This window comes from Alosa pseudoharengus, unplaced genomic scaffold (genome assembly GCF_046254945.1).
Source record: "Alosa pseudoharengus isolate Yale_2024_CS ecotype anadromous, Long Island Sound unplaced genomic scaffold, YU_APseudo_1.1 YU_APseudo_1.1_scf_14, whole genome shotgun sequence".
NCBI classification, from domain to species: Eukaryota; Metazoa; Chordata; class Actinopteri; order Clupeiformes; family Clupeidae; genus Alosa; species Alosa pseudoharengus.
Window position 1 is genome coordinate 3,123,883 of NW_027468609.1, and position 17,500 is coordinate 3,141,382.

The 17,500-nt window shown below is 45.1% G+C and overlaps 1 protein-coding gene across 1 annotated transcript in view; it reads right to left on the reverse strand.

Moving 5' to 3' along the window:
- gpsm1b (G protein signaling modulator 1b) overlaps positions 1 to 17,500 on the reverse strand; it is a 64,380-nt gene that overhangs the window by 28,283 nt on the left and 18,597 nt on the right. The window contains exons 3-9 of the mRNA XM_076283463.1: positions 15,909 to 16,044; positions 15,518 to 15,660; positions 8,668 to 8,791; positions 6,418 to 6,533; positions 5,820 to 5,975; positions 4,834 to 4,942; positions 3,213 to 3,327 (exon numbers count right to left, since the gene is read on the reverse strand). Coding sequence (XP_076139578.1) covers positions 3,213 to 3,327; positions 4,834 to 4,942; positions 5,820 to 5,975; positions 6,418 to 6,533; positions 8,668 to 8,791; positions 15,518 to 15,660; positions 15,909 to 16,044 — 899 coding nt within the window. The remainder of the gene's footprint in view (positions 1 to 3,212; positions 3,328 to 4,833; positions 4,943 to 5,819; positions 5,976 to 6,417; positions 6,534 to 8,667; positions 8,792 to 15,517; positions 15,661 to 15,908; positions 16,045 to 17,500) is intronic.

Here is a 17,500-nt window from a genome sequence, read left to right on the forward strand (position 1 = left end):
TGCGATCACGGTTCGCGAGTAATTCAAACTAGAGTAATGTGTGTGCAGGTGAATGCAGAGAAGTATAGACTGTAAATATGATGCAATTTGATTTAATTTCATGATTTTTTTAAATTTTCATACTTGATCGTACAGACAAGTGTGTAGTCTCGTTGGAAAGCCCCACTTCTGCTCTGTCGTGCAATAAAGGTTTCATCTCGCTGCGATGAACCGTTCCGGAGCAATGTAACAGAGAAGAAAGGGTGTGTTTTTTGACGCACTTTGCGTCAATCGGGTTCTAAGGGTTAAAGGTTCGGTCTATTATCCCCCCTCACTAAGAGACATGAGTTTGGATTCATTAAAGGTACACTCCTTGATCGTAATCCATTTCACTTGAGCCATTTGACTTCATACACAGAGCCAGCCAATGAACAGTTTACCTTCGGAACACAGAGCCAGCCAATGAACAGTTTACCTTCGGAACACAGAATTGAGAGGTGCCTCTGATAGGCTGATTAGTTTTCACCAGGATTGAGGCCCTTCACGTCCTGAAGGTGAAAGAGTAAACACACACACACACACACACACACACACACACACACACACACAGCACAGAACAGACTTCACACCCTGGAGTGGCATCATGAATGGCCCCGATGGAACTGAAAAACATTCCAGTAATCCAGCTTCCACGGAAAGCACTTGACCTGAGCTTACCTCTGCCATGACAGCGGCGTAAACACACACACATACACACACACGCATGCATAAACTCTCCCTCCACTGCTGATAATTACTGTCAGTCTGGAGAGTGAGTGAGAGTCTGTGTGTGTGTGTGTGTGTTTGACAGTGACTGAGTGTCTTACTGACTATGTGGAATGTGTGTGACGTATGTGTGTGTGTGTGTGTGTGTGTGGATAGAGCTGAGATGTGGCGTGATCATCATTGTGACTCTACTGTGAGTGTATGCCATCTGTGTGTATGTGTGTGTGTGTGTGTGTGAGGGCAGTAGCCTCAACATGCTGGCAGGAGGGGTGTTCTGCCCCTGAGTGAGATCACATGGCAAGGGGGGGGGCATTGTCGTCACCCAGGGGTGTGGTTGGGGGGGGGGGGGGTTGTCGCCACCCAGGGGTGTGGTGGAAAAAGAGGACTCCAGCCATGACTGCCAAGAGTACCCTCACCCATTAAAAAGGAAAACATTGCTTGCATGTTCTATGAACCCGTTGTCCATAAACATTTATTAACATGTCCATAAAAGGTTATAACATATACATGATGCCTCATAATGAATGTAAGATGAATGTTGATTAAACTAGATGTACCGCAGAGCGGTACAAAATATGACCGCCGCCCAGTCCAGCACATTTTTTCCACAAAAATAAATCACGCTGAAAGGCCTATATGATTCTAACTGTCTCACTAAATTGCATTATCCACACTCAATTCTCACTGGTATCTGCTAGACAACAAGTACCAAAACATGATTAGTGCATAGATTTCACATGTAAAATTCATTTTATACAACCCCTCCTCCATCTTGCCTGTTCATAATTCTGAGAAATTCTTGAATTGTGTGCATGTGTGCATGTACATGTTTATGTTATGTGTGTGGGTGTGTGTGTATGTGTGTGTGTGTGTGTGTGTGTGCGTGCTTGTGTGTGTGCCTGCGTATGTGCCTGTGCATGCAAGCATACATATGTCTACTATGTGAGTATGTGTCATACGTATGATTACTGTGAATGTATGTGTGTGTGTGTGTATCTGTTTGGGCACATGTGTGCACATGAAATGGGTTAACATGACCCCTGGAGGCAAACATACGGAAAAAAATGGTCATCCTAGGCCCTACAGTTCTCAAGATATTCACAGAGAACTGTGTCTGCCCTACCCTCCTTTCGGGGGGTCCAGTCCAGCGGGGGGGCTACAGATCAAAACGAAAAACGACGGTTCCATGCTATCCATGTGGGGTCACATGCCCACCAAGTTTTGTGTACCCCGGTCTTTCAGTGTCCCGGGAATCCCTGTTGGTGTACGTCACTAAATGTACACATAAATTATTTTATTGTAAGGCCCCCCATGAACGAAAGTACACAAAACTTGGCATGCATTCGGAGGGTGTCATAATGATCCTACACTTTTATTTTCGTGCAGTTTTGACCTTGTCAGCCAGAGATATTGTGATGAAAACACCAGATTTTTTGCTTATTAATTTTTAACTAGGTGGCGCTATACATGAAATAAGTGGTAATGGGATGGGTTGACATGCCCCCTTAAGACCAACATACAAAAAAAGGTGGACCTCCTAGGCCCTACGGTTCTCGAGATATTCACAGAAAACTGTCTCCGGCCACCTACAGGCTAGTTGGTGTATAGTAACATAAATGATTTATTGTGTGGCCCCCCATGAACGGAATTCCACGAAACTTGGCGTGCATTCAGAGGGTGTCATAATGATCCTACACTTCCAATTTCGTGCAGTTTTGACTATGTTAGGTCACAGATACCTGCGATTACAACACCTCATTTTTACTTTTTTGTGTTTAACTAGGTGGCGCTATACATGAAATGAGTGGTTATGGAATGGGTTGACATGGCCACTTGAGATCAACATACAAATAAAAAATGGTCCTCCTAAACCCTACGGTTCTCGAGATATTCACAGAAAACTGTGTCTGCCCTACCCTCCTTTCGGGGGTCCAGTCCAGCGGGGGGGCTACAGATCAAAACAAAAAACGACGGTTCCATGCTATCCATGTGGGGTTACATGCCCACCAAGTTTCGTGTACCCCGGTCTTTCAGTGTCCCGGGAATCATTGACTGAAATTTGGGCATGCGAAAAAGAAAAAAAAAAATCTGACTAAACCTATATGACCGCCGCTTCGCTGCGCGGCGGTCATAATAAATATTCACTCGCAGTAATGATCACTGTTAGAAGTGGCCATAAATGTGCCCAGATGTTAGGTCTGCCCCCACACACACCTCCCAATGCGCGCACACACACACACACACACACACACACACACACACACACACACACACACACAAAAACACCTTCCAATACACACACACACACACACACACACACACACACACACACATACAAACACAGCTTCTAATACACACACACATACAGACACACACACACAGAACTTCTAATACACACACATACACACACACATACACACGGACCTTCTAATACACACACACATACAGACACACACACACACACAGACCTTGCATCTCGAACTCGGAGCCGCAGGGCGACAGGTCAGCCTCCTTCACTCCCAGGGCCTCCAGCAGCTGTTCCACGTTCATCCGAGCCGTCAGCTCCCCGTTCCGGTCTCCAATCTGGAATCACACACATCAACACATCTGTCCCCATTACAGACTCCAACACACACACATCAACACATCTGTCCCCATTACAGTCCCTAAGACACATCAACACATTTGTCCCCATTACAGTCTCCAACACACACACACACACATCAACACATCTATTCCTGTTACAGACTCCAACACACACACATCAACACATCTATTCCTGTTACAGTCTCCAACACACACACATCAACACATCTATTCCTGTTAAAGTCTCCAACACACACACATCAACACATCTGTCCCCGTTACAGTCCCTAACACACATCAACACATCTGTCCCCGTTACAGTCTCCAACACACACACATCAACACATCTGTCCCTGTTACAGTCACCAATCTACAGTAGTATCACACACAATCTCACTCAAGTCCTCTCTCTATACCACCAAGGCATCCGACAGGTTTACATGAGGAATCGTGAATGCAACATCTCATGCAACGACATTACAAGGTCAAAATATTGAAGAGGTATTCAATAAGTTCATCTCATCTTAATCAAGCTACAATGGATTAGAGCTGAGTAATCTAATTGGATAAGAGCTATTTGTGGGTGCTGATATTTCCAATAACTGCTCTAATGAGAAATCTAGACGCAGAAATCTAGACGCACCCTAGCGGCAGCAAATGTAATTTGCAGCCCGGGTAGTCTAGCAACTCTCTGTTAACTTGCGAGCTGGAAAAATCAAACTTCGATCAGGCCAATCATATCGTGTATAGAGTCGGTGGGCGGGCTTAACATAATGACGGCAGAGTTGTGACGGTTGTGCATGAATTCCCTGCTAGTTGAAAACAAAGAAGATGGATGGTGCTGCTGGCGAACAGCGCAACTCCAGTTAAGCTTTTTTTTTAGTCAACAAAAGTTTCAACTAGCCAACTAGCTCCACTGGTGGGAAAACGCATGGGACTCATGAGTTGTAGCGCTATCCTATTGCGTGCAAGGGTAATTTGAAAGACAACCGTTTATCCCGCCCCTCGAATTGAACACTGCCAGTGGTGCGTTCCCAGACCCTACATCTTGATTGAGCATTGCCAGTGGTGAGTTCCCAGACCCTACATCTTGATCCACATCGCTACATCTTGATAGGGGTCTGGCTCGTCAGGCTACTGTAATGTTGTAGTGTTCCATCTTCAATCTGTCAACCTGTACAGTGCTGTATGTGCGTGTGTGTGTGTGGCCCTGTACCTGATGTTCAGGAGTGTGTGTGTGTGTGTGTGTGTGTGTGTGTGTGTGTGTGTGTGTGTGTGTGTGTGTGTGTGTGAGTGAGTGTGAGTGTGTGAGTGTGTGTGTGTCTGTGTGTGTGGCCCTCACCTCTCTGGAGATGTTCAGGTGTGTGTGTGTGTGTGAGTGTGTGTGTGTGTGTGTGTGTGTGTGTGTGTGTGTGTGTGTGTGTGAGTGTGAATGTGTGTGTGTGAGTGTGAGTGTGAGTGTGAGTGTGAGTGTGAGTGTGTGTGTGTGTGTGTGTGTCTCACCTCTCTGGAGATGTTCAGGTGTTTGCGGGCGTAGTGGAGAGCCTGCCGGTGGTTTCCTAAAGACACGTAAGCGTTGCCCAAACTCCAGCAGGCACGGCCCTCACCAACCCTACAGAGGAGAGAGAGAGACAGGGAGGAGAGGAGATGAGGAGAGGGGTGGGGAGAGGAGGGGAGAAGAGGAGGACGAAGAGGAGGGGAGGAGAAGAAGAGGGAGAGGAGGAGAGAAGAGGAGGAAGGAGAGGAGGGGAGGAGAGGAGATGAGAAGAGGAGAGGAGGAGAAGAAGGGAGGAGGGGAGAGGAGGGGAGAAGAGGAGGAGGGAGAGGAGGAGATGAGGAGAGGAGAGGAGGAGAGGAGAGGAATAAGTTCAGGCTTTGGACACAATGAAATGCCCTTACACAATGTTGATTGCTGATGGTGCTGTATATGAAATGCTCTGAAATGAACTGAAATGCACTGAATTGAATTGAATTGAATTGAATTGAATTGAATTGAATTGAATTGAATTGAATTAAACTGAATTGAATTGAATTGAATTGAATTGAATTGAATTGAATTGAATTAAACTGAATTGAATTGAATTGAATTGAATTTAATTGAATTGAACTGCTATGAAATTAATTTAAAATGAAATGAATTGAAATGGGTGACTGTCTGGGCCATTCAAATAGTCCACATCTCAAAAGAAGAACAAATGACATAAACAAATGTCTAGAGAGGCCAAGAGAAGATACATTATTGCCCCCAGAATCTCTTTCTTCAAGAATTTCAGTATGTCTAGCCCTTTTAGGGAAATTAATTTCGTAAAGGCGATATTAAGCATGGATTCCCAATCTAGATACACTTTCAGTAACCTTCTAAAGCATTTGTCCTTCTAGTAAAATCCTAAATAAGAACATCGAAATTGTGGAGGACGTGGAGAGAGCAGTTCATCAGGTGGACATGGAGGACGTGGAGAGGGGGGTGAGTGTCCAGGTGAGGGTCTCACCTGTCGTTGAGCTCCTGGGCGATGAGGAGGTGTTTGAGGTGGTAGTCGATGGCTCTCTCGTACTGCTGTAGCAGTGTGTAGGTGTTGCCCAGACTGTAGCAAGCCTGAGCCTCCATCACCTGGTCCTTAAGCTGGCGAGACAGCTGCAACGTTTTCCTGAGAAAGACAGAGGGAGGGGTGAGAGGGAGAGAGAGAGAGAGAGAGAGAAAGAGAGAGAGGGACAGAGAGGGAGGGGTGAGAGGGACCGAGCGAGAGAGAGAGAGAGAGGGAGGGAGAGAGAGAGGGAAGAGAGAGAGAGAGGGAGGGAGAGAGAGAGAGACAGAGAGAGAAGAGAGAGAGAGAGGGATGGAGATAGAGAAAAGGAAGAGAGAGAGAGAGGGAGGGAGAGAGAGAGAGGGAGGAAGAAGGATATGTCAATAAAGCCGTAGAGGAGCATAGAAAGGTCAAATAAAACGTTGTTTGATGACAAAGCAATTTCATATATTTTTCAGCATAAGTACAAAGGCAAATGCACAGTGAATACACAGTGATGGTGAGTGTCAACAGGAGGAGAGGTACTCCCAGAGGCCTCTAGGTGGCAGCACACTCCTGGTTTTACCTATAGTACTCTGTGGCCGTGTTGAACTGCCCGAGGAAAATCAGAGCGTTGCCTAGGTTACTGTAAGCTCGCCTCTCTGCCGCTTTGTCACCGAATTCTTTGGCAATGGAAAGCCGCTGAAAGAGAGAGAGAGAGAGAGGGGGGGATGAATGGAGAGAGAGACAGAGGGAGAGAGTATAAGATAAGAGGAAAAAGGATAGAGAACATGAGGAAAGGAAAGGAGAGGAAAAATAGAGAAAAGAGAGATAGAGGGAAGGGAGAGAAGTATTATGGTCTGTGTCCATCTCCTCATGCTCAGCGCTGAGTCTATCTGATGATGCATTTCACATCTCCTCATGCTCAGCACTCAGAGGGCACCCTAGAGAGGGCACCCTAGAGAGGGCACACTAGAGAGGGCACACTAGAGAGGGCACTAGAGAGGGCACACTAGAGAGGGCACACTAGAGAGGGCACTAGAGAGGGCACACTAGAGAGGGCACACTAGAGAGGGCACACTAGAGAGGGCACTAGAGAGGGCACACTAGAGAGGTCACCCTAGAGAGGGCACACTAGAGAGGGCACTAGAGAGGGCACACTAGAGAGGGCACACTAGAGAGGGCACTAGAGAGGGCACACTGAAGAGGGTACTAGAGAGGGCACACTAGAGAGGGCACACTAGAGAGGGCACTAGAGAGGGCACACTAGAGAGGTCACCCTAGAGAGGGCACACTAGAGAGGGCACTAGAGAGGGCACACTAGAGAGGGCACACTAGAGAGGGCACCCTAGAGAGGGCACTAGAGAGGGCACACTGAAGAGGGTACTAGAGAGGGCACACTAGAGAGGGCACTAGAGAGGGCACACTAGAGAGGGCACACTAGAGAGGGCACACTAGAGAGGGCACTAGAGAGGTCACTAGAGAGGTCACTAGAGAGGGCACACTAGAGAGGGCACTAGAGAGGTCACTAGAGAGGTCACTAGAGAGGGCACACTAGAGAGGGCACTAGAGAGGGCACACTAGAGAGGGCACTAGAGAGGGCACACTAGAGAGGGCACTAGAGAGGGCACACTAGAGAGGGCACTAGAGAGGGCACACTAGAGAGGTCACTAGAGAGGGCACACTAGAGGGCACCCTGAGGAGGCAGAAAGACAGGGCTGCTGCTCTCGCGGTCACATGAACACAAACAGACAGTGGCCCAGCCTCATGCTCCACACTGGACTCACATACTTTGATATGCCATCCGGTATGTTGATGCGGGCTTAGCGCTGCCCCACTGGGGAATAGTGGAGAACATGAGGGTTTGCTCTCTGACTTTCTGAGGACTTTCCATATGTCTGCATTTATTCAAAATTCACCATAAGGGAATCCTGGAAGCTTAAAACTCCTCAATAAACAACAGAAACAGAAATAGAAATAGTTGTGGTGTCTGAAGTCTTCTAGGGTTCAGGGTTTAGACATTAGCGGGGAGAATGGGATTTAGCCAATAACTAGGCTAATAACCAATCATCAGACTCAGTAGGATCATTTTTCGATGATTCCGATTAAACTACTCTTATTGAAATATTCATGCCATCTGTTTACATGGGATACGTTCTATTCCGATCAGGCGCTTTAGAATCTTTGATCGGGACAGCCGTTGTTGCCTACTTTTCCTTGAGAAGATACAGCAGGCAATCCGATTGACCGTATACATGCTGTTCAATTGGAATAGGAACGGACTACACCACCTCTTTCATTCCGATTGAAATTCTAATCAGATCAGGCATTTGTATTCCGATTGAGGTGTTTATATGAGAAATGTTATTACAATTGAGCCGTTGTTACGTTTCTAATCGGATTAAGAGTGTCCATGTAAACGTGGCTGAGACAGAGACACAGGGACCAGGAAGAACACAGAACACAGAACACAGAGACACAGGGACCAGGAAGAACACAGAACACAGAGACACAGGAACCAGGAAGAACACAGAACACAGAACACAGAGACACAGGAACCAGGAAGAACACAGAACACAGAACACAGAGACACAGGAACCAGGAAGAACACAGAACACAGAACACAGAACACAGAGACACAGGAACCAGGAAGAACACAGAGACCCACGAGCAGCAGATAAACACACCTATAGCAAACAGTTAACAGGAACTACGTAAAACACAGGAACAGAAATTGAATAAAAAACCCAACTAATACAACATTAGAGTTCTAAAGCACAACTAAAGACAGGACTGTGACACGCAAACTCCAGAGGTGTTCTGGAGAGCCTCTTACCTCTCGATGGAACTTGATGGCCTCCACAAAGTTCCCCAGCAGGTAGTGGGTGTTGCCAAGGTTACCGAACGCGCGGCCCTGCGCGGCTCTGTCCCCCAGCTCCTTGACCAGAGACAGGTTCATTCTGGGGAGAGGGGTTGACTCGATGACCATAATAATAAAGACTCAATGTTCAATCAATGTTCAACTCAATGTAGTTTACTTCCTTTACTGAACATGAACGTAATCAGTGCTGACTAGTTTACTTCCCTGCAGACTACAGTACGGAATCAACACATGCATGCTCAAAAAGGAGGGGAGATACAGATCACTTTCCGAGTGGAATGGACTTCTACACAGAGCCACTCAGGCCACTATTATGAATGGGACTGAATTAAGCAATAAAACCCAAGAGGCCGTAGGTGCCAGTGATTCTAGAGCAGCTGACAGTTCTGCATCTGTACAGTGTCAGTCTAATAAGACTTACTCAAAGGGTTAATATTGTTTACAGTCTATGGGTTAACCTGACCAGTGACTAAAGAGAGGGCACTGCTACAACTGTCAGCCCATACACTGCTGTGTGTGTGAGAGAGTGTGTGTGTGTGTGTGTGTGTGAGAGAGAGAGAAAGAGAGAGTGTGTGTGTGTGTGTAAGAGAGAGAGAGAGGGAGAGAGAGAGAGAGTGTGTGTGTGTGTGTGTGTGTGTGTGTGTGAGAGAGAGAGAGAGCTCATGCACTGCTGTGACAGTGGACTGGAAAACACCTGACCTTCCAACTGAGCTTCACCAGCCAGGGAGAGACAGGAAGTAAACACATATCAGCTGACTGTGGCATGGGCAGGACAGGAAGTAAACACATATCAGCTGTCCTTGGCGTGGGACTCAGATCTTGCCCTGATGCAGCCCTCATCTGGCACATCCCTGAGCCAGCAGCCGTGTGTGAGGGTGTGTGTGTGTGACAGTGTGTGTGTATTTGTGTGTGTGTGACGGTGTTTTTACAGCAAACATTCCTGCACTCTGCTCAGCTGTAGCCCACAGGGGGAACAGTCACCGAATTACACTAACACAGGAGGGGAGTGTACATGTGTTTGTGTGTGTGTGTGTGTGTGTGTGCAGTTGTTTGTGTGTGTGTGTGTGCATGTATATTTTCAGCAAGTGTGTGTGTGTACAATGACTGTGACTAGTGTGTGTGCAGTAAGTGTGTGTGTGCAGTAAGGGTGTGTGTGCAGCGCTGACACGTCCTGTGGCATCTCCCTAAGGGCAGCTAGGGGCTGGTAATGACCGCTGCACATGCTCACTGTAACCAGTGACGGACAGACGCCATCCTGATCGCTAATGATGCAGGAGGCAGCAGGGAACTACGCCACATCGCCGCACGAGTCCGTCTGAAGTGCTCTCGTAATCAGGACCCTGAGTGGCACCACGTCGTCCTCAAAAAGAAATAATAAAATGATAAAAACACGCTCCAAGCCACAGGAGCAAAGCTCAACCCAAGTCACCTCCATCACACTATAAACCAAGTCACCTCCATCACATTCTAACAAATGTCACATGGCCATAGAGCATCACAGTCCCGCCCACAGCCGATTCCGGAAGTAAGAATTCAATACAATTTCTCCACTGACAACTGAAGTATAAGCCATAAAAACGTAACCATACATGGTAGACTTAAAACCAGCTCATATAGAGGGCGAAAATTCAAGGGGCACTAACCTTGTTTTGAGATAAATGTCTTTTAATCGTGATGTCTTGGACAGTGTTGGGCAAGTTACTTCAAAATCGTAATGTACTATGCATTACTTATTACTGTCATTTAAAAGTAATTTGTTACATTATAATATTACTGTCTCTGAATTGTAAGGCATTACACTACTATTGCATTACTTTTAAGTTACTTTCACCAAAATATCTAGAAATATGGATTTGCCATTCTAAATGCAGTTTGTTACGCTCAATGCAGCTTGCTCTTCCAATGGAGGGAGATGTGGTATAGCATAATGACTGAGCTAGGCTTAAGGCAACAGTAGAATGCAATAGGCGCAGTGCTCATAATGCAATACAAGGAACAATCATAGACAGAATGTTAAAAACCGACAAAAGGTCAAAGTCTGGTAAATTGTGATAGAAATACTGTAACTTTAAGGCCTATTAAAGTTACAGTATCATTAAAATCAATAGAGAGCCTACTATATTGTAAATCAAAGCTTAAAGGAACCGTATGTAAGATTGTGGCCAAAACGGGTACTACAATCACTTTCAAATTACTGTAGAGCGGTGTATCCCCTTCCCCTCCCCCCTGACTGGCAGAGTTGGCAACCTGATGCCGAAACACTACTGACTTTGTGATTAGTAGATAGGTGGAGGGTGGCGCATTAGGCCAAAACACAACATGACAACATCAACATCAGTTGAGGGCTGCAACTTCACTTTTTAAATGACAATATCCTGGCCAGACTACTGTTGTCAGTGATATAAGTATTTAAAAATGAACATGATTTCTTAATGTCTAGTGACATATATTAGGGCAATTTTATGATTAATTGAAATACAATTTTTACATACGGTTCTTTTAATAAAGACATGTCAAGATGGTGGCCTGCTGGCCATTTTGGTGCCCTAAGTGAGTGGCTTTGAGTGAGTGACATTTAAATGATAACTCAAACACCTAAAGTAAAATAAAAGGCCTATTATTTACAGACCATTACTGTGTATTTTTAAACATTAATTTCTGAAGAAATGCTGTTTTACTTATAAATGGTGCACTGTCACTTTAAGAGCATTGATCTTTACGTTGAAATAATGCCCTTTTGCCAGCTCTTGTTTACAAGCCTTATTTGTTTGAGTTACATTGATAGCACAATATTAACAATATTATGCACAATGTTAAGTTGTTTTAAGCAACCTTCATTGCTTTGGAAATGGAAGTATGCAATGACATGTTGCTTCACATTTCGTTTTGCGAATACAAGTGAATTATGAGCCTGGTATCCACCTAGCTATCTGAATGGAATGCGTTTCAGTCGACTCAGCATATCATGTGCTTCATGTAGCCTAAATGCTTGGAAAACGAATGATTGAAGACCCACCAATTATAGTACTACGTGGTGATTGAGAGAACCCAAAAGGTATCAAACTTGCATGTAACATCGTGTTAGTGCATTTTGATATTGTAAACGTTATTGATGAAGAGTGAAACGCAGTTTGCAGTAAAGCTACTATTCATTGGTTACATTTGGGTGCCCCCTCTGTCCTTTGGTGCCCAACGCAAAGTGCGTGATGCGCGTGGTGGGAGCGGTGGCACTGCCAGGCTACACAATCTTTTTCTGCATTTCTATCCCTTTATTCTCTTCAATTTAAGTTCACAGCACAAAGCTGACATGCACAACAGCATAGTTTGTGTTTTATCAAGAATCAAAAAGATTAGCGTGGCACTACTTTAGATGTTTACTTGTGCTATTTCGCGAGCTGAGAGATCTTTCGGTTTCGCACATAAAGTGCACTAACTATTATGTTCTTCATAGCCTTGTCTCTGACAAGCTGAAAATAATGAGCGTAGGCTTATGTCCATCCCGCAAATAGAGTCCGCCTGCGAGTCTGCTGCAGCCACAGTCATATTCAACCAGTATCAGGAGATAACGTTCTACTATTTTGCGCGGATTTTTTCTCCTCTGTTGTTCTCGCGTGGTGTTTGCGAATAGGTATCAAAACAAAACAAGCGCTTAATTTTGGGTTAAACTGCATTGTAACGTGCGTTACTGAAGTTTGTACCGAGTAAATATTACCCGATTTTTTTTTTGTAATGCCTTACATTACCGCGTTACCGCAAACAGCAATATATTACAGTAATTACATTACTTTTGTAACGCATTACTCCCAACACTGGTCTTGGATAAGTACTTTATTACCCACAATCCTGAACAATCCCACAATCCCACAGTGATGCCTCTGATTGGTGGAAAGGCCGTTATGATCATAGTTTGAAACTTTCTCAGAAAAAATTATTGACAAAGATGGTGGAGTCTTTTACTGCCTATGGCGAAAATCTTAATGTGAATAAAAACTTTCTAGACAAACATTGGTACTTGTATCAACAAGGATTGTGGTTTATATATAACACTTAGTCAGGGCCAATACACCATCAAATACAACACTGTAAATGCTAGTTTAAACACTTAACTTTTCAGGTAGCCGATAGGCTTATCATTAGCCTTTCAGACATTAGAATGTCATTATAATGCTGCTAACATTAGCCTACAAGCTGCAACACAGGTATGAAATATATTATGTTTTAGTGACCTTGTTGTTTCTATGAACATGAATTGTTGTTCATAGGAAACATCAACTTAGTCGAGGCATAAAAAGCCCTGTAAATCCTCATTAAGTACTTACACTTTTGAACTAGCTAGCTAGCTGATAGCACAAGCTGGATGCTACCACCGGCTAGACACTGCAGTAAAATGGTTAGCAAACCGTCCATGCCCTGTGAATATTTCACTGTTTCAAGGACGAAATTAAGAGTGTCCAAAGGGGTGAAAACTTTAAATCGGGTCACATTATGGACTGTTGTGTGTCCGAGGGTCAGCTTGTGGGTTTTGTAAGGGCCAGCATGAGGGACAAGACCTACAAAGTTAGTTTAACATTAGCTAGGCTACTGTAGCCTTTATACTGTACGAGTCATATCATCAATCATTAACCTAGAAATACTTCTTCGTACATTTAATGAACATTTTGTGTAATAATTCACAACAAGTTAATAAACTGGTGGTCCAAGAGCAGACCATGCACCGGTCCATGCATCAGGATGGCAGTCAGATAAGCACTGCACAATGTTGCTAACGTTAACGTTAACCGCTTTCACACACACACACACACACGATATAAAATACACGATGGTAAATATAACATTTAATACCAAAACATTATTATTTACACGATTACTCCTGAAATAACTGCTATTAACTGCACATTCACTATATAAAAATCACTGTTTGAAGGGAAGGGTTTGCGTGCTGTCGGCGTTTGGAAATTGTTCAAAATGCATGTCGTGCTGGTTCGTGCATTGCTTATATATTATTCAGTGAGGCGCGGTGGTTTATGGGATGAGTAGTTCCTTCGCTCGGAAATGAAAATATGTACACAGTCTTGTACCTTTGACTTTTTTTTTACTTTCTCTTCGTTTTTTCACTCAAAATTATATGTTGTATGCTTATGAGTTACGCCGTAGCTGATTAGTCTAAGACATGCTCTAAAATTCTTTAGATACAGATTTTTCCAAAACGTCAATGGGAGAAATTAATGGGAAATTTAATTCCGGAAACTAAGCTCTCTGGGAGGAGGGGCGGGACTGTGATGCTCTTGGCAGACGGCAGGCTGTGGTGGTGGCAAAAAGAGTCATTTGAGAGTAAGGAGGAAGTGGATTCTACTTTGGAGCCATTAGCTGTGGCAAGATGCTTTGAAAGATAAATGTAATTGTGACATTTCGCTACAGTGGAGAAAAATGGCAACAACAGACCAAAAGGCTACGGTAGTTTTTTAGCACGTCACACACATTAAGACTAGTTTAGCACGTCACACATTAGGACTAGTTGTTTAGCATGTCACACACATTAAGACTAGTTTAGCACGTCACACATTAAGACTAGTTTAGCATGTCACACACATTAAGACTAGTTTAGCACGTCACAGACATTAAGACTAGTTTAGCACGTCACACACATTAAGACTAGTTTAGCACGTCACACACATTAAGACTAGTTTAGCACGTCACACACATTAAGGAACCTGTCTTCCACTTTGGTCAATCATGGCTGCAAAGTCCCCTGCAGAGGACTAGATGGGTATTTGGGATCACTGGGGATCAGGACTAGATGGGTATTTGGTGTAGGTCAATAATAAACAGGGCGTTACACAAGTTGGTACTTTAGGCTATTATGACTGACTGGATGCTCACGAGATGGGTATTTGATTCCATCTGTTGTCTATTTGTAGTAGGCAGTATGATAGACAGGTCTGCAATGTATTTCACTAGATGAGGAGGGCATCATGTTTTGTCCACTTACTTGTAAAAGACTGTGACTGGGACAAATGGTTTGTGACTGGGACAAGTAGATCATGACCAGGACACGCAGATCATGACCAGGACATGTAGATCATGACCAGGACATGTAGATCATGACCAGGTCATGACCAGGACATGTAGATCATGACCAGGACATGTAGATCATGACTGGGACAAGTAGATCATAAGTAGATCATGACAGAGACCGGTAGATTGTTTAGGCTGGCATGAGGTCTAATGTGTCCTCTGCATTGTAGCTTGAATGTTATTCATCATTTTTGTGAGCGGCTTTGGATGAGCGCGTCTGCTGAATGAATATACATGCAAATCTAGATGAAGGACTGGATGCTTACTGGACGATGAACATGGGGGTGTGTGGCTACTCACCGATGACATCTGGGTCACTAGATGATGAGATGGGCATAGGGTGTTTTGGGCTACTCACTCGTAATATGCGGTGGCACGTTGTAGGGTGTTTTGGGCTACTCACTCGTAGTATGCGGTGGCACGTTGTAGGGTGTTTTGGGCTACTCACTCGTAGTATGCGGTGGCGCGTTGTAGGGTGTTTTGGGCTACTCACTTGTACAGTAATATGTGGTGGCGCATTGTAGGGTGTTTTGGGCTACTCACTCGTAATACGCGGTGGCGCAGTGTCCCTGACGTCGGGGTCACTAGATGATGAGATGGGCATTGGGTGGTGTAGGGTGTTGTGGCTACTCACTCGAAATATGCGGTGGCGCGCTGTAGGGTGTTGTGGCTACTCACTCGTAATATGCGGTGGCGCGTTGTAGGGTGTGTGTGTGTTGTGGCTACTCACTCGTAATATGCGGTGGCACGCTGTAGGGTGTCCCTGACGTCGGGGGGCAGGTCCCCAGGGTCCAGCGAGCATCCCCACAGTTGCTGCTTGCCCTTGGCATGGAACACGTTCCCAATGTTGTACAGCGCCCTCGCCTCCCCCACCTGGGCCATCACACACACACACACACACACACACACACACACACACACACACACACACAAGCATGCAAGCATGAGAGAGAGATAGATAGACAGAGAGAGAGAGAGAGAAGCATAGGCCTTCTCAGGTTCCTCTATATCTTCTTGTCTGTTCAAAACAAACGAAAGTATAAACCAGTGAACTGATGCAAGGGTGGCGGGGGCAGTGGCGGGTGCAGTGGCGGGGGCAGTGGCGGGGGCAGTGGACTCACCTTGTCGCCCTGTTCTTGGGAGATGTCCAGATGCCTCTGGCAGCACACCACAGCCTCGTCAAACCTCCCCAGTACCTTCAGCGTGTTGCCCAGGTTGCCACTGGCTTTGCCCTCTCCGATCCGGTCCCCTATCGTCCTGAGGGGGGTCAGAGGAGGGTCAGAGTAGGAGGTTTACATAAGGGATAATGGACGACACGGCGTTGTGTGGCTGCATTACGCATCACGCTCGGGGTGCTAATGCAGCCACAACACAAAGTGTCCGGGTCCTGTTTGCCCTGTCAGGATAATGTCCGATAATGACCGGCAGGCAGTGCAGTACAGAAACTGAAACTACAGCAAAGGTGTGAAGATATCGGAAAAAACAAGCACAACACAATATGAAATTCAAGCAAGCATCAAGGCATCAAGGCCTCCAGTCTTGTATATTCAAATCTGAATTAACCAACAGCACTGCAAAGCTTGTGTAAACACAAAACCAAAAGCCTTTCTCTCTTTTTCTGTAAAAATCTTTTTTTATCATTTTGTATTTTTTATATTCTGGTTTCCACTCTTTTTTATGTGTATGATTAAATGTCTCATTTCATGTAACCGTCTTGCCGCCCCCGTTAATGAAATCATGCATATTACTTTAATGCAATTGTGCATCCTTGGCCAGCTTGGTGTAAGAACTGCCACGATATTTCATCTAATCAAATTCAAAGAATTTTCCTAAGCATAAGGATTTCATTACCAATGGATTTCATTAAATCACAAAGCTCCTCACATGTAATCACATCTCCATGCACACATGAGTAACTTAATCCTGATGCTGAGCACTTCTTGTGGCTTGTGGCGCTAATGCAACATCTACCGTGCACCAATCAGTCAAGTATGAGGTTAAGAAATACCCGTGAGTGACAAACTAAAAGGTCCAGAAGTATGCCAAACCACCACAACAAGACTAGAACCTTCTATGCCCTCGTATGTCGAACCACCACAATAAGACTAGAACCTTCTATGCCCTCGTATGCCAAACCACCTCAACAAGACTAGAACCTTCTATGCCCTCGTATGCCAAACCACCTCAACAAGACTAGAACCTTCATGCACTTGTATGCCAATCTTTCTGTTATTTCACCCTGGCCATTTCATTCATATGCATACCACCCCTTGCAATGCAAGTCTACTGGACAGTATTTAAATAAATTAAGCTTGATTGATTGGTTAACAGATTCACATATTGGTTAATTGATTGATTGGTTTTGATTGCTTGGTTGATTGACTGATTGACAGATTATATTGGTTAATTGGTTGATTGGTTTTGATTGCTTGGTTGATTGATATTTTACCCATCTGATTTCAGCCCTGTGGCTTTGCCCTGTGCCCTCAGGCCGTATGGCACTAACCTGGCGAGGGTGAGGTCGTGGGCACTAGCCTGGCGAGGGTGAGGGTGAGGGCACTAACCTGGCGAGGATGAGGTCGTGGGCACTAACCTGTCGAGGGCGAGGGTGAGGTCGTGGGCACTAACCTGGCGAGGGTGAGGTCGTGGGCACTAACCTGGCGAGGGCGAGCGTGAGGGCACTAACCTGGCGAGGGTGAGGGTGAGGGCACTA